Source organism: Saccopteryx leptura, chromosome 3 (genome assembly GCF_036850995.1).
Source record: "Saccopteryx leptura isolate mSacLep1 chromosome 3, mSacLep1_pri_phased_curated, whole genome shotgun sequence".
Lineage (NCBI taxonomy): Eukaryota > Metazoa > Chordata > Mammalia > Chiroptera > Emballonuridae > Saccopteryx > Saccopteryx leptura.
Genome location: NC_089505.1, coordinates 273669719 through 273688869, shown reverse-complemented (window position 1 = coordinate 273688869; position 19151 = coordinate 273669719). Strand labels below are relative to the sequence as shown.

At 52.4% G+C, this 19151-nt stretch overlaps 2 protein-coding genes across 9 annotated transcripts in view; one reads left to right on the top strand and one right to left on the bottom strand.

Annotated features, from left to right (window-relative positions):
* ABCG5 (ATP binding cassette subfamily G member 5) overlaps positions 1–3366 on the bottom strand; it is a 32381-nt gene extending 29015 nt beyond the window's left edge. For 2 of the 5 annotated variants that reach the window (XM_066378379.1, XM_066378378.1), the window contains exons 1-2: positions 3234–3366; positions 352–495 (exon numbers count right to left, since the gene is read on the bottom strand). In XM_066378379.1, coding sequence (XP_066234476.1) covers positions 352–495; positions 3234–3277 — 188 coding nt within the window. In that variant the 5' untranslated portion in view covers positions 3278–3366. Of the gene's footprint in view, positions 1–351; positions 789–3233 lie in introns of those variants that run through there. The other 3 variants (XM_066378381.1, XM_066378380.1, XM_066378382.1) reach the window with 3 other exon arrangements.
* Positions 738–18648, top strand: ABCG8 (ATP binding cassette subfamily G member 8). 4 transcript variants are annotated; one of them, XM_066378375.1, is made up of 13 exons: positions 738–952; positions 5342–5443; positions 6880–7030; positions 9803–10041; positions 10499–10631; positions 10736–11005; positions 13292–13454; positions 13543–13623; positions 14857–15056; positions 15508–15584; positions 16239–16506; positions 17414–17541; positions 17629–18648. In XM_066378375.1, exons 1-13 carry the CDS (start codon positions 884–886, stop codon positions 17764–17766), a joined length of 2019 nt encoding a protein of 672 aa, XP_066234472.1. In that variant the 5' UTR covers positions 738–883; the 3' UTR covers positions 17767–18648. The 4 variants fall into 4 exon arrangements, with proteins under 4 accessions (XP_066234472.1, XP_066234471.1, XP_066234473.1 ...); XM_066378374.1 differs by having other exon boundaries at positions 16224–16506; XM_066378376.1 differs by lacking the exon at positions 5342–5443 and having other exon boundaries at positions 16224–16506.
* The last annotated feature ends 503 nt before the right edge of the window (positions 18649–19151 follow it).

Genomic DNA, 19151 nt, shown 5'->3' with positions numbered 1-19151 from the left:
AGTCTCAGTGTCCTTCCCTGTAGACCCTGGCAAGTAGTGACCAAAGATCACCTCTGTGAAACATCTGCCCGGCAGCTGCCCTGCATGCCGGCTCTCTCCGGCTGGCTGGGAGACAGCAAACAAGACACTGCTTATTCCTTCATTACACCTCGTACTGCAAGCATCCCCTCTCCCCCAGGCCCTCTCCATCCACATCAAACAGGTCGAACACAAGGGGGACTCGCGGGAAGGGGCGAGGGGCGAAGGAGCAGGAGGCAGAGCTCAGGGGCTGTATTTGGCATACATCCCTGCTAGGGAGGAAGCCAGCAGAGGGGTGAGCAGCACTGTCATCTTGGGCCGTGCCCGCCTTACCTGACGGTGTAGGAGGCATGGAGGATGCCCAGGCTGTGCCGAGGCTTGGACACGGCTGCAGGAACCTGTTGTGACAAGCACTGGGAGCCTTTGTTTATCTGGAGTCCTGAGGACCCCACAGGGAATTCACTCATGGTCAAGAGGCTGCAAAGACAGGAGAACTTTCTGATGCCTGACCCTCCCTGGAGTTGTCTCAGCTGAGGAGGCGGCAGCAGACCAGCCTACCTGCTCCTCACCGGCCCTGGAGTCCTTCCTCAGGCCTTCCCAGCAGCAGGGCAAGGTTTGGTCACCGCAGCCATTATCTGATGTACCTTTAGCCAGCGTGTGTATATTGTCTTGGCAGTGGGCAGGACACACATTCTGTGTTTGTGGGAAGGTTTGCCAGAGTGGAATGCTGGGAGACAGACGGGAGCTCATCAAATGAGGGCCAGAGGTTGCTCGGCTCTGGGACAGAAAGGAAACATTGGCACTGGCAGTGGCAGCTCAGGTTCAAAGGAATCAGCAGCAAAGAACACAGACACTGTTGGGCCCCATGGCTGAGACGTCCGCATTCCCGGAGGACGGAGGGCTGTGGACCAAGGCTGCTCCCCAGGATGCCTCGGTGAGCGATGGGGAGACACCTCCGTCCCGGTGGGTGGGGGTGAACCGGACCCTGTGTCCTCCCTCAGCCACCTTCTGCCCTCACTGAGCCCCAGGGACCGAGACTGTGGCAGCAGGACTCTGTTTCCTGGGCAACAAAGGGCTGAGGGAGGCAGACCCAGGGGTCAGGAGTTGGTGGGGCCTCCAAGGTCATTTCCTGCCCCGAGATGTGCTTCTATATTGAAATGATGTTCTTGTTGGTGACCCAGGCTGACCCAGCCTCTTACAAATGAGACTCCATCACAGAAATGTGCCCACACACGGCAAGGACTCTGCAGTGTCTCCTTCGCCTGGGTGGCTGTGAGCTCAGAATCTCAGTGGCAGTAAACTGATGAGACAGGATGGCGGGTGACGTTTCTGGGTACATCAGAATTTACGTTCAGAATATGCCTACAGCAGGCAAATGTAAGATCCCAGAGAGAGCTGGAAAGAATAGATGGCATCCAGGGGCCAAGAGGTTGGGGGCCAAGGGTGCTGCCCCCATTTTACAAGAGAAACGTTTACTGCAAAAGGGCCTTTGACTAAACGTGGGGTGTGGGTGGGGTCTGAAGCAGGAGGCTAACTGGGAAGGTTGAAAGGAAACAGTTCCCCCCCCTCCAGCCTTGCCCCCCCCAACCCTACCTTTCTGTGTTTGCCTGCTCTGGGGAGGGGGGAGGGCAGCCAAGGCTCACTGAAGACTCCACACGCAGCAGGGAAGGCCACAGGCCACCTGGGCTGGCCTTGAGTTGCTGGCTGCAGTCAGGCCCGAGGCATCCACCATTCCTATGAGCTCTGAAGCTACAGCAATGACCCGCTGCTCTGGGAACACCCCATGGGCCGGTCCCCACCAGGAATGACTCCCAGGAGCCAGGGAGGCAATGCTCACAGCCTGAGTAGGATGTAAACTCAGTACTAGCTGACCTTCTGCCCAGAAGGTCTGACAGCTCAGCCAGCACGGCTTGGGAGGCAAAGAACTGCCTGAAGCCGACACCCTGGAGTGCACGCAGGGGTGCCGCCCTTTCCAGTTCTGCTCTCTCCAATCTTGTTACTCAAGGTGGCAAGAGAACCGGAAGACAGGGCTGCGTATCATACATCTAGATATTGGAAAGTTAGTAACCAAGCTAAGAATTGATAAATAAAACTAGTTCCTATCCTCTTACCTTCTTACACCTTCCCCACACCTGGAATGCCAGATGTAAATTTGAAACTCTAGGACTCCTTGGAGGGGCCGCTAGAATGTGCTAGCATGGGGAAACCAGCTTGCAGCCCAAAACACAACCTGTCCCCCTTCTCCGCTCACCCCCAGCTCCACGTGTGACCTCACACACCCTTCCTGCCCACCCACATTCCGTATACGCTCTCCACAGACAAAGGCCCCTCTGGCCTGGGGTGCCCAGTTGGGCAGTACTGAGGATGGGCCTGGAACTAGGTTCACACAGACCCTGAGAGTGGGCTTGCAGTCATCCGCACCAGAAATTTTGGGGATCTGGGAACCTGGCGTGGCAAGTGCCCTGAGCCCACGGAGTCCTCAGTCCATGTGTGGGATCATGACCAGAGGTGGGAGAGAGGGGCCCAGGCCTCAGGGCAGAGATGTGTGAGGTCTGATCTGGACATTTTAGAAAAGTCTTGGGCTCCTTCCCTCATCCAAGAACAAGCCCTGTGTGAGTTCTCAGGCATGAGTTCTCAGCACGTCACTACTTGTCCCGGGCACGGGCTCCTTGTCTTAGAACCAGGGCCTTGTGCTCTGTGCTCCCTGTTTCCTTCCTCTTTATGCTTCTGACTCATGAATGTGATCAGGAGTTAATAGAAGGAGAAATTACAGGGTAGCCCAGCAGGAGCCGACCTGGTTACCTACAAATAAATCTACTTTTGCTTTTTTGGGTGTCACCTGTCAGAAATCCAAGTGATGTTCTGACAGTCATACTGATTAAGATGTCAGCTGAATAGATATTTAAGTATTTGAAAAATACAGAGAGTTTGTCAAAACCTCAGGAAGACTCTAACATATCCTTCCTGGGAGCCAAGGAAAATATTTCCAAAATGGAACAGAAGCCATAGATTTTCTTCTTCTGAAAGCTGTGCTCCCGAAGGCGCCGTCCCTTGATGGCGTTGGGCTCTGGGCTGGCCCAGCCTGCCCAGGGGGAGGGGCAGGGGAAGCCGAGGAGCAGGGAGCACGTGCCTGTCCCTTCCTTTCACCTCCCTTTGTCCTGAGGCCTCTTTCCTCTGAATTCCACACCCTCCACCTCCTCAGACCACCCACCTACCTGGAGAGTGGAAGCCCTCCAGGCTCCAAGTCACTTTCACACATTGCTCCAGGTTCCAAAATGTCCAACTTCCCTTTCTCAGCAGCCCCCACACCCCCTTCGGGAAGTCTAACCTGGGAAGAGCCAGGTGTTTGTTTGCAGAAGCAATTTCTGAGCTAACTCTTATCTTATACCCATTGACTAATATCCTTCCTGCAAGCATTTGCTGTTTAAAAACAAACAAACAAATAGGATGCATGTTAGCCCAAATGAGTCTCTCAGCAATTGATAGAATTTCTGATAATTTAACAAGATTAATGGTAAAACCAGGCAATGCAAGTGCTGGTGGTGGAGGTGGTGAGTGAGGGTCAGGGCTGCGGGGGGCCCCCAGCTTTCTGATCTGCTCTCGGTCTTCCCAGGGGGTCCCTCTCCACCGCTTACCTCCACCACCTCCACCTGGGGTCCGGTAGGTGTTCTCCTCACTGGGCAGCTCTCTCAGTTTGAAAACATATTTTGAAATATTTCAGACAATTCAGTTTAAAGACTAGTGAACCCGCATGTACTCAACACTAACTGCCAAGAGCTCTGAAGGCCCACCTTAGCCCCTCCCCATCCCTAGGTATCTGCCTCCGTTCCCCAAAGGTAGCACTTCTGCTGAATTAGCTGTTGTCTTTCCCACATTTTTCTGTATCATTTAGGATCTTTATGGTAATAGCTCTAACATTAAACAAGGTAAGTAGCGATGGTCTGCTGTCCCCATACTCTCTCAGAAGTCCGGGGCCTCCTCGCAGTGGGCCTGCAGCTGACTGTCACCTGTACTTATCTCTGTCCACCTCCATTGCTCTGGAATGTTCTTTCCAAGGACCTCTCACCTCCACTATTACAGGGAGGCTGTGACAAAGACTGTGGGGTGTTATTTTCACATAAATTCTAAGTCATGTTATTTTCCCATGCAGCCCATTGTTTTTACACCGTGAAAATGGACCCTGAGTGGATGTTGGAGGCCAGCCTGCCTCTATGCCTGGCCTGTCTGGCCCCAGCCTGACCACCTGTCTTATCCACTGAAACCTTAGCTTCTCAAAGACTGTCCTTTTCACTGTCACATCCCAAACTCCATACCCGAAGCATGACGTGGGCTCCAAACAAGTGTTGGTTTCATGCTAGATTGATCGATCGATCGATTGATTGATTGATTGAAGGAATGCATTGGGTGGGAAAGGTGTCTCTGAGGGAAGAAGACCAGAGTCAACAGAAACTCGTTCATGAAGATGTGCTTTTCTCTGCACTATAGAAATGGGAAAAAAATCTGAATGCATTAAAAAACTGAAATTTTACTAGGTAGGTATTTTTTTCTAGGCCTCAACGAGTAAATGATTGAATTGATAAATAGAAGGAATTCAGATCTGCAGATGGTTAATATCATTTAAAGGTATCAGCTGATGCCACAAAACATTGATTCTTTTGATGTGCATTCAAATATAGCACCACTCCCACAAAAATAGCAACAAGGTGAAGGAGGAAGAAGAGAAGGGACTTTCTCTGAAATCTCCCAACAGCATTTTGAATAGCCTTGTTGTGCAAAACTCCTAGTCAAAATAAGATGCAAGTTTTCTAAGGATGGTGTCTTCACAAACATTGAGCATTAGCTTGTTGACCAGCCGTTTTCCTCTCACTTGCTGGGTATGTCAAGTCTATTTGGCATCAGGAGATACTGAGAGGAAGTTCAAGGCCAGTGCCCCGCCCCGCCCCCCCCACTCAGATTCCCCTCCCCCCTCAGGTTTTCCCAGAACACAGAGGGTCACCAGCTCCCTCCAGTGCAGAGACTGGAGCCTGTCCACCATAGCACCAGCCATGGTTCCCCCTCTGCCAGCCAGCCGTTGAGGTTTCTGGGGCAGGAGCCGCCCTGGGGGGCGCCCTAAAGCTCTCTCTGCAGGGAACAGCAGATGTGCCCTCATCGAAGCTTGTTTCCTCAGAGCTCTTGGATTCCACCTTCCCAAATCCATGTCTTGCCAGTTTGGGATGTCAACCACCCTAGCTGCTGCTGTCACTGTCGGGTGTCCCCCTCTGCTTTCTCCTGCGTCTTCTGCAGCTTCCGAAGGAGCCCCTCGCCTTGTCCTGTCTCCCTGCAGGGCCTCCAGGACAGCTTGTTCTCTTCCGAAAGCGACAACAGTCTGTACTTCACCTACAGTGGCCAATCTAACACCCTGGAGGTCCGAGGCCTCAACTACCAGGTAGAGGCACACCTAAGAACAAGGTGGGGAGAGCGGGCAGGGACGGCCCAACCAGCCCTTGGTGGGAGGGAAGGGGCCCTCTGCTCCCACAGACCGCGCCGTCCACGCTGTTCCCCCCCACGGCGGGTGCGAGCACTTTGGAGACTTCCTTCAGCTCCACTACTACAGCCACAGGTTTCGAGGCATCAATAGAGGAGACCTTTGTTAAAACATGAAGCAAATTGTGCGAACCTGTGGGGTTAAAGTCTCTAAAACTCTTTATTCACTTTCTAATTTGAAATAATTTTAGATTTTAGGAAAACTTGCAACAATTGTAGAGTTCCCATTACCCTTTGTCCCTCCCACTCTCCCTGATGTTAGCGTCTTGCTAACTCACAGCACAGGTACCAAACTAAGACATTAACAATGGTACGATGCTAGTAACTAAACTACAGACTTTATGTAGATTTTTTTTTTTTGGTAAAATATACTGTCACTGGAGCTAATAAAACATTCAGAATTCAAGTGCCTTTTGAGGGCTGTCAGGAATTCAAAACCTGGTCAGATTCAAAACTTCTATTTTGGCCCTGGCCGGTTTGTTCAGTGGATAGTGTCAGCCTGGTGATGGACTTCCTGGGTTTGATCCCCCATCATGGCACACAAGAGAAGCGACCGTCTGCTTCTGGCTCCCTCCCTCTCTCCCTTCTCTCCCTCTTCTCCTCCCACAACCAGGGGCTCAACTGGTCCGAACATTGGCCCTGGGTGCTGAGGATAGCTCGGCTGGTCAAGTGCATCAGCCTCAGGCATTGAAGATAGATGGTTGATTCAAGCATTGGCCCCAGATGGGGGTGGCCGGGTGGATCCTTTCTGCTCACAACTATTTCCCACAACTCCCCATGGACACAGGCCAGGTGGGATGTGGTGGGGCCTAGGAGGGTGAAACTCCGAGGCCCTATTCTGTCGGCCTGTGGGGCTGAGTTAGGACAAGCCAATGATCCATGCCACCACCTTCCTCTGCACTGCCACCTGCTAGCTATATGATCGTGAGCAAGCTACTAACTGCTCTGAGCTTTATCTGCAGAACAGGGATCATAATCTTACCCATGTAAAAGGTTTGCAATGAAGATTAAAAATGAGATCGTGCAAATAAACTGACGAATACAATGCCTCACACAGTAAACTTTTGGTAAATTATTAGTAAATCACTATTAATATTGAGTGAAGACATCATTTAACTTCATGTTGTAGTTTTATTTCTGTCCTGCTGGTGCACATGTTTTCCGCGTGTTACCTACAGACTTGGAACTGGCAGCTTCAGGTTCTCAGCGTGGTGGGCTCCAGCCCCCGTGTCCGGTGGCCCCCTGGGGGAGCCCCTCAGGAGGATGTGGGCTGAACAGAAGTTACTGAAACTCCTGAGCCATTCGGCTCTCTGAGGAACCTCTGATGTCTCCCCACAGGTGGACGTGGCCTCCCAGGTGCCTTGGTTTGAGCAGCTGGCTCAGTTCAAGATGCCTTGGACATCTCACAAGGACTCTTGTGAGCTGGGCATCCAGAGCCTGAGCTTCAGAGTGAGGAGTGGGCAGATGCTGGCCATCATAGGGAGCTCAGGTACCGCTGAGGGCAGAGCGGGGCCGCGGGGGCAGAATGGTGCCTTGGACAAATGAATGCTTCTACTGACTGACTAGTAGAATACTCTAGCAGAGTGTTTGACAGCACAGGTTCTGGGTCAGACAGGCCTGGGTTCAAATCTCTGCCCCTCCGTTTACAGCTCTCGGGTAGTTGCTGAGAACCGTGTGCCTCCTGAAGCTGCAGCCAAAGCTTCTTAACACCTGGACTGAGACCAGGCAAAACCCTTTCCAGGGTCATCCGGTGGCTTCAGAAGTGAATGTCCTTTTCAGGGGGCTCCTCCTCCACAGGAGCGTTCATGGTTTCCCCACAGTCAGATTCCCGGTTATGGTCAGGCAGCGGGTAGACACAGCCCCTCCGCGTCTGAGCGCAACCTCCCACCATCTGTGCAAATCCAGACCCTTGGAGTGCCTAACAGTCCCTTCCACAGGCCGGGCTGGATACTGCAGAACACAGGGCTGAGAGGGGGGCTGGAGAATAGTGTTCATCCCTGTCATTGTCTTCTACCTTTCCTTCTCCTTGCCTCTTTGGAAGCATCTTCAGAGGAGCCCTCAATCTTTCTAGTGATCTCCTTCTGCCCGCCCGGCCCCACACACAACCTAAGGATATACATTTCATGCAGACCTAGAACTAGAACTTTGGTCTCCTGATTATAATCTCAGATAAAGGCATTTCTCCCTTACATAGTGTTAGAGATAGCACTTTATACCTTTTAATTAATCATTTCCAGAAGGATAGATTACTCAACTTTTTGAACATCATCTCCAAATTTTTACAATCTTTGGATAGGGAAGTTCTGTTTATTGCCCAACCAAAGATCAAACGTGTCTAAATGTACTTTGTAACTGGAACAACCCCACAGGTCAAGTCCTACCTGCTTTTGGCCCTGTCCCTGCAAGTCTGATCTAAACAAGAAAAAAGTAGATATAGGCCAATTTTATTTTTGTTTCTCACTGCTGGTGGCTTTTCTTGTTTTGTCTGCTTTCTCTTCATGAATTAAACATCGAGGAGACACATGGGCCCTTAACAGGTGCTTCCACAAAGCCTGAGAGTCATGATGGTTAATCCTTGCTACACACAGCCCGATAACTGTTAGCATTCCTGATTTGTGGCTGAGGAAAGTGAGGTTTGGAGAGGTGACACTGAGCCCTCTCCAGGGCCTTTGACCCTGGGCTTGGTGTGTTTAGCTTCAGGTTTATTTCGCTGAAATGATTAAGATGATTTCTCAGAAAGATTTATCAATAATACTTCCTGTGACTTACTCCACTCAAACACACAAAAAAAGTCTGGCTGTCATAAAAAATAAAATAAATAGAACAGCCCCAGGCATTTTAGCTGCTTCTATAGAATCAGCAGTGCGGAAGCTGTGTGTTCTCCAATGAATGAGTTTACTGCTTTGGAGATTCCAGCCATTTTATGGGGGTCTTGAAGGCCAGCTGTTTTCTCTAGGTTCATGAGGGTCTCCCCAGTCGCTAGAAAGGCCACCTACTCCTCTTTAAAGTTTTGTTTAGGAAATGTGGCCTTTCTCCTCCCTGATTGGGAATCCCACTGTCCCTGTGAATATCGGCAAAGTCCCCTGTGCTCCCAGAACCTGGAGTGATATTCGAAGCTAAGCAGGGCCCAGGGCAGAGGCCACCTCTCTGGTTTCTCTCCTGGCTATTTTGTGTCTCCTAAGCTCTCGGGACCTTAAAGGAGGTCCACTCAAGAGATAGGGTGCAGGTCCCTTTCTACCGTGGAAACTCATGATCCCTATGCAGACATTTCCCTGCGGAAGCTTCTTGATTTTTGTTTATGCACGGGGGCCGTAGGGCTGCCTGCGGGAGGCGCTGGCTGTGGCAAGGAGTTGTTCTATGATGTGTACTGGCACGTTCCTTGTTTGGAAACAACTTGAAAAATTTGCTCTCTACGAGAAATGTATAGTAAGGAAACCAAAACCCCACCTGGAGGGAATGGACAGAGCTCTCTCCAGCTTGTTCGCAAGAAGGTGTTCCCAGAAGCCCAGTTCCCTTTCACAGCTTAGAGGGCCGTCAAAGAAAGTGCTTTCTGGAATCCTGCTGCAATCTGACACTTACTTCCCCAGATCGATCACAGTCACTGGTGTGAATTTGTGTACAATGGACCATTTGTCTTTAGAGAGAGTAAGAAGGATCACTGACAAAAATTAGAACATGTAAAAGGTGGAAACTCCGAACACATGAACACAGTGCTGTAGTTTTTAAATCATTTCCACATCTATTACCTCTCTCTTTTTTTTCCTCCCTTATTTCTGAAAATAGACTCACTTCTGCATTTTTAAAAGACACCCTATTAATTTTCCAAATTAGTCCTTCCCACAAAGCCAGCTTCTGAGCCAAACGAGTTGAATGATGAAATGTTGCTGGCATATTTGCCAGACCGAAATCGTTAAGCTCCCTGGTGCAGTTAACACCAGGCTTGCCCCGAAGGAGGGGACGCGCACTCCAGGCACAGGCAGGCCTGGGGCCGCCAGACTCCATCCTTCTCCTGTCACTCAGCCGCTGGCGGACCTGGCCTCACCCCCGGCATCAGTGTGCCTCCAGCACCCTGGCGGGTACTCAAGCTGTTTGTGGACAAAGGCTCAGAGCTCCAGCTGCTGGGGCTGCCTCCTCCAGGGCTGGGTGCTGCGCCCCTTCCCTGGGGACTGGTCACTTCTGCGAGGACAGAGCAGTGCAGGGTGGCTCCCCGGCTGGCCCCCGCAGGACCCTGACCTCAGGGACGTCTCCGGTGGCTTCGCAGGTTGTGGTAGAGCCTCTTTGCTGGACGTGATCACCGGGCGAGGACACGGTGGCAAAATTAAGTCAGGTGAAATCTGGATCAACGGGCAGCCCAGCACACCTCAGCTGGTGAGGAAGTCTGTGGCGCACGTGCGCCAGCACGACCAGCTGCTCCCCAACCTGACTGTCCGTGAGACCTTGGCTTTTGTTGCCCAGCTGCGCCTGCCCAGAACCTACTCCCGGGCCCAGCGTGACAAGAGGGTAACTAACTGACTCTGGTGACCCCAAGAAGCCACGACATCCTTCCCCTCGGGGGCCCTCCCTCCCCGCCTCCGGGCCCAGCCACCCGCCCATCTGGGAAAGTCCACCCACCGTGTGCTCAGCCCGGCCCTTCAGTCGTCCCTGAAAGCCCTGTGGCCCTCTGTGGGCCATCTCGGCCCCCTTGGTTCCCTTTACGGCAGGTGACAAAGTGTGTGATGAGTATGTGTCTACTTGTTTTGTGGTCCCCCGTGTGGGCAGGGAGCACAACTGTCTGGCCCCCAGACAGGCCACGTTGCCCATACCTGGTGTGGTAGGTGGAAGCGCTCAGGGTGTGTGGGCGCAACCGGGAGCAACCTGCGCATCAGGGAAATGAAGGCTGGAGCTTTAAACCCACCCGGAGGAGCAGGTGTTTTATACCCCGGAGGTGGCCTCTGACCCCTGCTCCTGCCGTCCTCAGGTGGACGATGTGATCGCGGAGCTGCGGCTGCGGCAGTGTGCCAACACGCGCGTGGGGAACGCCTACGTGCGGGGCGTGTCGGGGGGCGAGCGGCGGAGAGTCAGCATCGGGGTGCAGCTTCTGTGGAACCCCGGTGAGGGCTGGGGTGCCGGGCGGGCAGGGGGGCCTGTGTCACCCACCTGGCCTGGTCCAGCCGGAGTCCGGCTGACTTACTTGGTTCCTCTCTCCGTCGGGAAGGCATCCTCATTCTGGATGAGCCCACCTCTGGCCTCGACAGCTTCACGGCCCACAACCTGGTGAAAACCCTGTCCAGGCTGGCCAAAGGCAACAGGCTGGTGCTCATCTCCCTCCACCAGCCTCGGTCAGACATCTTCAGGCTGTTTGACTTGGTCCTTCTGATGACATCTGGCACCACCATCTACTTGGGGGCAGCCCAGCACATGGTCCAGTATTTCACAGCGGCTGGCTACCCCTGTCCTCGCTACAGCAACCCTGCTGACTTCTACGGTGAGCCAGCCAGGCCTGTGGCCCGGTGCCCGGGGCGCCCAGAGCCTGGTGGGGAGGTTCCAGAAAGCGGGGCCGAGGATGAGGGTGGCTCAGGGGGCTGGAGATGTGGTCTGTTGGCCAAGCAGCAAATGCTAGAAATAAGGGCACGAAAAAAGCAGCTTCTGACCTAGCCACCCTGTGTGCACAATAGAGAGAAACCGGAAGGGATATACTCAGAGAGAGTTTGGGTTAATTTCTAGAATTGTGGTCTTTATTCACACTCTGTGTGGAAACAGAATATTTGAGATTGGGAAGCCTCCAGGAAATGTAAAAGCTGTACCCACAGAATCAGGGTGCCCAGGGCACAGTCCAGCTCACGGCCTTTTCGGTGGTCTTGGCCGGTGCATCTTTAGATTTGAAAATTGCTGTCAGCCCAGAGATGCTTCTCTGTGTAGGGCCCTGAGCCCTCAGCAAGTGGCCCTCAGTGGAAACGTGGACACTATCTTCCTTCCTGTGGGGACAGCTGCCTTTCCAGGTGCCTGCACTGAAAGCAGGTGCCTGGACTCTGAGTGCTGGGACCCACGGTGGCTGCTGGACAGGCCTCACTCACAGCTGTACCAGGGCTGGGGGCAGCAGTGGCTACGGCTTGTCCCACACGTGCCTGGCGCCCCAGCCTTGCTCCCAGGACAGCCTGGTGTAGCAAGGGGCTCACCATAAATATGATGACAGGGACCATCTCCTTGAAGGCAGACACTGGACCCTACGCACCACACCACAAGAGGGTGTCCTGTTGACCCTTTCAACCGTGCCAGGCCAAGGTCATCTCCAGCCATACAAATAAGAAGATAGGAATCCAAAGAGTTAAACCCCTTGCACAGCCGTAGGTACAAGGTTGGGGTTCCCAGCCAGTGCGCCAGCCCCCACCCCGACTCCGGGCCCTGCTGTCCACGCCGTCCACCCTGCATCCGCCCTCCCACCCTCCCCTCAGCGGACAGGCACCTGCTCCGCCCGCCAGCCCTCGCCCTGGGCACTGACACTGTGTGACCTCACACAGAAGTCACCCTCCCTCCCTGTGCTCCGGTGCCAGCCTGGCTTCCTGCCAGTGTGTCATCCTTAGACCAGCCATTCCCAGATAAGGGGGCAGAGGGCACCTGCCAACCTGGCCACCAGGAGGAACGGCAGTAACCCCAGAGTGGGGTTACCAGAAGTCAAATGCCTATAACAGACCTGAAAAAAGCGTTCTTTTTATTTTTTATTATATATATTTTTTTGGTGGGGGCTCTTTCTTGCCTATAAGCTCTGGGGCAGGTGACCTTCACCATCTGGGGTGCAGGGCCTAGTGGTGCCCGAGAGCCCGGCGTCCTGAGCTGCAGTCCTGCGCACTGAGGAGGGGACATGTTGCAACGTACAAGACCCTCCTAGACATTATTTTGCCTTAAGATGTGCCATGAAAATGGGAGGGAAGCAGCAGAGGGGTTAAGAGTGACCCCTAGCCAAGGGAGGAATGGAGGGGGCGACCCCCTAAGGCCTGGGGGAGGCTGGGCTAGGAGGGCCCTGACTGTGACCGGGCCAGTGTGCCTCTCTCTGGGCCTGTGGGAGGAGACTCCAGGTATCCCCAGTGGCTGACGTGGAAGTGGGAGGGGGTCAGCTGTTTCTCCAACTTGTCATGCTGGCTCCTTCCCCTGTGGGCAGTGAGAATTTTATTTATAGTTGCTGGGTCCCTGGCACCCTTCAGCTAAAACATTCTTCCCATTTGGGCCGGCTGCTTGAAAAGCCAAATTACTTACAGTGAGAACTAGAACTTCCAGGAGTCCAGACTGCTCAACTGCTCTCGCCAGCACACCTGGGCAGCACACCTGGGCAATGCACCTGGGAGGCTGAGTCCTCATCGCAAGCTGCTTGGACAGCTAGAGCTGGAGCCAGGGCATAGCTGCAGTGGCGGCCTTTGGATCCGAAGCTCCAGTGCCTCCTTCTCTGTCCTGAGGATGTCCCTGTCATGAGCCTGGGTGGGGACTGGGTTCGCACCCACAGGCCCTCCTCTATGCCCCCTTGTTGACCCACCATCCTTGCCCTGAGGCAGGCTATTGTAGCTGTGGCCTGGCCTGGCCTGGCAGGGTGGAGCTAGCCCCAGTCAGCTCTCGGCCCCTCTCTGCTCTAACCATCACTTCATGATCCACTTGGAGGGTGAGGAGCAGGCCCAGAGCCCCCGAGGGCCGACCAGCAACATGTTCTGGCCTTGTACTGACTCCTCACCTGTGAGCATGTACAGGGACAGGTCGCCCACGACCCCACATCCTCTGCTTCCAGTGGACCTGACCAGCATAGACAGGCAGAGCAGAGAGCAGGAAGTGGCCACCAGGGAGAAAGCGCAGTCGCTTGCAGTCTTGTTTCGGGAAAAAGTGCGTGCCTTTGATGACTTCCTGTGGAGAGCAGAGGCCAAGGAGCCAGGTGTGGGCACTTGTTCCAAGAGGTGAGGCGGGCCGGGTGGCTTGGGGTGGAGAGCACCCTCCGGAAGGTGCCATCCTCACATTCCCATGACACTCTCTCCGTCTTGACAGCCTGGCCCCAAGGGACACCGACCACCTCCCGACTCCCATCAAGTTTCCCGGCCCCGTGCAGCAGTTTACCACGCTGATCCGGTAATTGTCTGACATTTCACACACCCCCACAAACACACACACACAGCTGAACGTCCATTGTATCAACTTAAGCCTTTTCTATCTAAAGTGAATTTAAAAGGTAAATCATTTGGAAAAAACCAGCACACTGAGATCAGCCCCAGCTCTCCCTTGTGATACAAAGCATCCCTGTTACTTTTATTCTTTAACAAAATCAGTATATCCTCACTGGCCAGACAATCCTAGAAATCAAGTAGGATCATCAGGAAAAATTCAGACAATAGAAGGGAACCCCAAGTGGAAAGGGAAGGTTCCCCATCACACCAGCTCCCGGAGGAAAATGGACCCAGGTTTTGGTGTGAGTCTTTCTAAGATGTTTCCATGCACATAAACATGTTAAAACATAAGTAGGATTATGCTCTACATATTATTTTTTGTTCTGGAGTTTTTGTATATTGTTTTTGTTCCATAATCATTTGGGGTTTTTTTTGGGGGGGGGATGGGTGATGCCAGTGGCCGAGGCCAGGCAGGTCCACATTGGATTCCGGCAGACGGTAGAGAAACTACAGAGCCAGAAAGCATTGGGCCATTCCCGTTTGACAGTCTCCCAATGGCAGATGAGCCAAGAGGCAGGGAAACCGCTTCTCAGGCAAACAAACAGCAAAACAGACCCTCACAGTGGAGGGCAGGCAATCCTCAGTCCTCCCTGAGGGCAAGCACCTGCAGCCTTACGTAGACTATACACACGTGCTCACGCACTAATCAACCAGTGCCAGCGAGCAAGCCTAACACCACTGTTTTCCCAGTGGGGTGGGGGTGGATACGTAGAATAGCACCTCTGCCTCTCACGTGGTCAGGCCTTCCTCAGCATTCCAGTCGAGCCGTGACTCATTTACCCACAGAGTCCATATTGATGGCCCGATTCCTTAGGCTCTATTACAAGTAATTATAGCCAACATCCTTGTACATATCTCTTTACATAACTGATTAGTTATTTCCTCAGAATGACTTCTTTAGGTAAAATCTCAAGGCAGATACACCTACGATAAAAGTAACACAATCATTTACTGAGTGTCTCCTGTGAGACAGATGCTTTCATCAGTGTGTTCATCTGACAACACACAGACACTCTGGGAAGTGTGTCTGTGATTTTACAGATGAGAAAAATGAGGCTCACAGAGATGAATGACATGGACAAGGTCACAGGATGGGTGTATGTCATTCCCTTGGCACCTCTTTCTTTTCTTTTTAAAGTCGTCAGATTTCTAATGATTTTCGAGACCTACCCACCCTCCTCATCCATGGGGCGGAGGCCTGCCTGATGTCGCTGATCATCGGGTTCCTCTATTATGGCCACGGGGCCATCAAGCTCTCCTTCATGGACACAGCGGCCCTCTTGTTCATGATCGGAGCACTAATCCCTTTCAACGTGATCCTGGATGTCATTGCCAAATGTGAGTGTCCCCAGCTCCCCGTGACCCAGAGGTGCAAGAGCCAGAACACACAGTGTCGGCCACCCTCTGCACTGGCCCAAAGCCAACTCATGTTGCTCTGGCTCCCAGGGAAAACAGGTTTACTGAATAATGTCACTAGGATTGTGAAATAAAAGACAATAATTGTTTTCAAAGTTCAAGCCTTAATACTAGTATGCAAATGAAGCAAATTACCAAGGAGTCATAGGCATTCCTCTCCTGGCAGGATTTATACTTGACAGCAATGTACAAGTCACAGAATTACATCTAAATCAGGATGGTTGTGCTCTGCCTCTTTTTTTTTTTTTTTTTTTTTTTTTATAAATAAGACATTTAGGCCATAAACTACTTTTAATTGTACTAAGACAGACTGAAAAACAGAACCGCTTCAAATTAATTTCATGTTTCATTCTCCTTTTCTCCCCTTTCGTAGGTCACTCGGAGAGAGCCATGCTTTACTACGAGCTAGAAGACGGGATGTACACTGCTGGTCCATACTTCTTTGCCAAGGTGACTGGTCAGGGCTAAGAGCGAGTGCCCCCCACCCGGGTGGAGGGTAGGGCAGAGAAACCTGCACCGCGTTGGACAGACGCTATAGAGAAGCATTTTGCTGAACCAGGGGGCCATCACATCTGTGGTTAGAGATGCCCCATTCCCCAGGGGAGTTTCAGAGACATTGATAGATTTTTTTTAAAACACCAGGAGGCCAGGGCTGTGGGCTTTAGGTTTCTGGTCAGCAGAAACCTAAAAAAGAAAAGGTGGGAAACATCGAGCATACTTTATCTCTCCAGTCCCTCCACGCCCCTGGAGCAGGTCCGGCAGGTGTCACTGTTCTCATTGCAAGGAGGCGGAGGCTCAGAGAAGTTAGGTGGCTGTCTCAAGGCCACACCTGTCTGTCTCCAGGTCTGGGCGGGCGGGGTAGGGAAATGAAACCCAATCTAATGAGAGCAGATCCCCACTGCCTCCCTGGGGCAGCTGCTCGAACCGCCCCAGCAGTGAGCCCAGGCTCTAGGGTTCCACACGCCCTCACCCACCTGCTGCAGCCCGATGATCGCCGGGAGGAACGGCTGGCATTGCTGGGGATTGCTCTCTTTGGGCCTTTATAAAGAATAGTGGCAGATGAAGGCGTTGGCTCCACATCCTTGCAAGGGCTGCTCTTTGCAGATCCTAGGGGAGCTTCCGGAGCACTGTGCCTACATCCTCATCTATGGGATGCCCACCTACTGGCTGGCCAGCCTGCACCCGAGCCCTGAGCCCTTCCTGCTGCACTTCCTGCTGCTGTGGCTGGTGGTCTTCTGCTGCAGGACCATGGCTCTGAGCGCTGCTGCCCTGCTCCCCACCTTCCACATGTCCTCTTTCTTCGGCAATGCTCTCTACAACTCCTTCTACCTGACTGGGGGCTTCATGATAAGCCTGAACAACCTGTGGACAGGTAAGGCCTGTTCCCCTCACCTGGTCAAGCTTTTTGAGGCCTTCTGGGGCTTAAGCCTGCTTTGACCTAGAGATGAGAACTTATCATTTAGGTCCAATTCAAGAAGCATGTGCCCTGGCCAGCTGTTCTGCATGCAAAGGGAATAACTGCACAAAAGAGTGTAGATGGCACTTTTTTATAAAGCCCAGCTGACACCTGGAAGTCATCTTTGACTCTCCCTCACCCTCCACAGCACCAGTGAGCCAGGTCATTTCTGCCTTCCAAGTCTTTCTGAAATGTCCCATTGCCTTGTCCCCCAGCTCTGGTTAATCATGAGATCTAGGGCTGAGACAGTAGCCTGGTCTCTGTATCTGGGTCCCTCCCTGTCCCTCTCAACCCTGCCCAGGCAGAGAGATTGCTAAGTGCCAATTCCTGGGGAGGGGCGGGCTGCTCGGTCCCTGCTGCCTCCCCCAGCCCCTCTGAGGTCCCACATCGCACACTGCACGCCTCCTCTCTGCAAGGGCACCATTCCCCACGCCCCTCGGCTCCTCTTTCTGCCAGGCCTTTCCTGACTGCCCCTCCCCCCCTGGCAGGGTTCAGAACCCCCCCCCCCCAATCATCCTCAGAAGTCTCGGGTTTGGGGCGGCCCGTCAGCTCTGGAAGGCTGAGAATGTGCTGGGAGGGACGCCTAATTCCTCTCTAGAGTTGTACAGACCAACGTGGGTGACCCCGCAGCCATTCGCCACCCTCACGCCCACACTAGTCCATGCCCCAAGTTGCCCCTTCTCCCTGTGCCCTATCCTCTCCCTGCTCCTTCAGGGAACTTGCCTCCCCAAGGGCAGAGCCACCCACGACCCTTTCTCCAGGCATGCTTTGCAAGGAGCAAAGAGTTAGCTCGTATGAATAATGCGACTCTCACTGTCCTCAGTGCCTGCGTGGATTTCCAACGTGTCCTTCCTCCGATGGTGTTTTGAAGGGCTGATGCGGATTCAGTTTAAAGGGCAAATTTACCACTTGGCAGTCGGCAACCTCACCATCCCTGTCCCGGGAGACAAAGTAAGTAGCCGAGGCCTTGGACTCCTAGTACAGAGAGCACCCATCTGAACATCATCTTAGTGAGCTCACTGATGTCTGTGTCCCCAGATCCTCAACTCTATGCACCTGGACTCGTACCCACTCTACGCCATCTACTTAATCCTCATCGGCATCAGTGTGGGCTTCATGGCCCTGTACTATGTGTCCTTAAAGTTCATCAAACAGAAATCAAGTCAAGACTGGTGATTCATGCCCAGACTCCTGCCTGCTGGGGGGACTTGAGCAGAGCCTTCCACTGTACTCCCGTGCTCCCAAGGAGCCCCATCCAGGGCATGAAGAGGACAGTGAACACAAGCTGCACAGCTACATCTGGCCCACAGTGCTGCAGTGGCACAAACTGGCCACAGGATGGCAGTAGAATAAAGACAGTAGAAAGGAAATTTCTGATCTCTGCACGGAGCCTAAAATTACTGGAACGTGAAAACCATACTTGGAATACCTACAATGTTGATAATTTATTTCTTTTTGATATGTATTTATATAGGCAACTCAATATAGGATGGGAGCAAATTAGGTAGGAATCAAGTAAATAGGACATGCATGAATTGATAGGCCCTAGAGGGCCTGACCAGGCTGTGGCACAGTGGCCAGAGCATTGGCCTGGGATGCAGAGGAATCAGGTTTGAAACCCCGGCGGCGTCGGCTTGAGCGCGGGATCATAGACATGACTCCATGGTCACTGGCTTAAGCCCAAGGTCACTGGCCTGAGCAAGGGGTCACTGGCTCTGCTGGACCCCCCCCCCTCCGGGTCAAGGCACATATGAGAAAGCAATCAATGAACAACTAAGGTGCTGCAACAAAGAATTGATGCTTCTCATTTCTTTTCCTTCTCCTGTCTCTGTCTCTCTTACTAAAAATAATAATAATAAAAAAAAATTGATAGGTTCCAGAGGAAGAAAGGCCAATAGCTAGTGGGATATTTGGTCTCCTCTTCCAGAGTCCCCAAACTCTGTTAGGCCATTCTCAATACAAAAATCAACCTAAAGAGTGGGATGCTATCCCTTCTCTTTGTTGGGGTCATGTGTTCCACAAACCAAAATGAATAATTAAAAATTTATTGAACATCTACTCTTGGCATTTTGGTATATTGGTGTTTTTGTTTGTTTTTTAATGGTAAGTGCTTTAAGAATTCATGATCTGAGCCAGGTTTAGTACAAAACACTGTATGTGGGTGACATTTACCTCAATAACTTTTGTGGTGGGGTAGGTAGTATCCTGTTTTATAGATGAGGAAACTGAGGCACAAACAAGTTTAGTATGCCAAGTAAGGTCACGTAGCTACTATGTGATGGAGTCATATGGGGGTCAGAAAAGCCTTTTAAGCCTTTAGCAGTTAAAGGGCAGAAGGCAAGGCCTGCGCCACTGTAAGGCTGGAACCCAGGAAGTTTCCAGAAGGTGAGGGTTTTACAGAGGCCGTGTCAGCTCAGCTAGTTCTCTTGTAGTTGCATCCTACTGGCCCCAGATGGGTCTCAGGACCAGCCTTGAACAGTGACCAGGATGTGGGATGGAACAGGCCCAGGTCTCATGCTTCATGTCTGAGCATTAAGGACCATTTGACCCAAAACAGGAGT

Bases quoted from the DNA above. Each gene is read 5' to 3' on its own strand.
- ABCG8 (XM_066378374.1), top strand. From the start codon at position 884: ATGGCTGAGACGTCCGCATTCCCGGAGGACGGAGGGCTGTGGACCAAG. The intron at 5,444-6,879 runs GTAGAGGCACAC...GTCTCCCCACAG, and splicing joins TCCGAGGCCTCAACTACCAG to GTGGACGTGGCCTCCCAGGT. The intron at 10,042-10,498 runs GTAACTAACTGA...TGCCGTCCTCAG, and splicing joins GGGCCCAGCGTGACAAGAGG to GTGGACGATGTGATCGCGGA.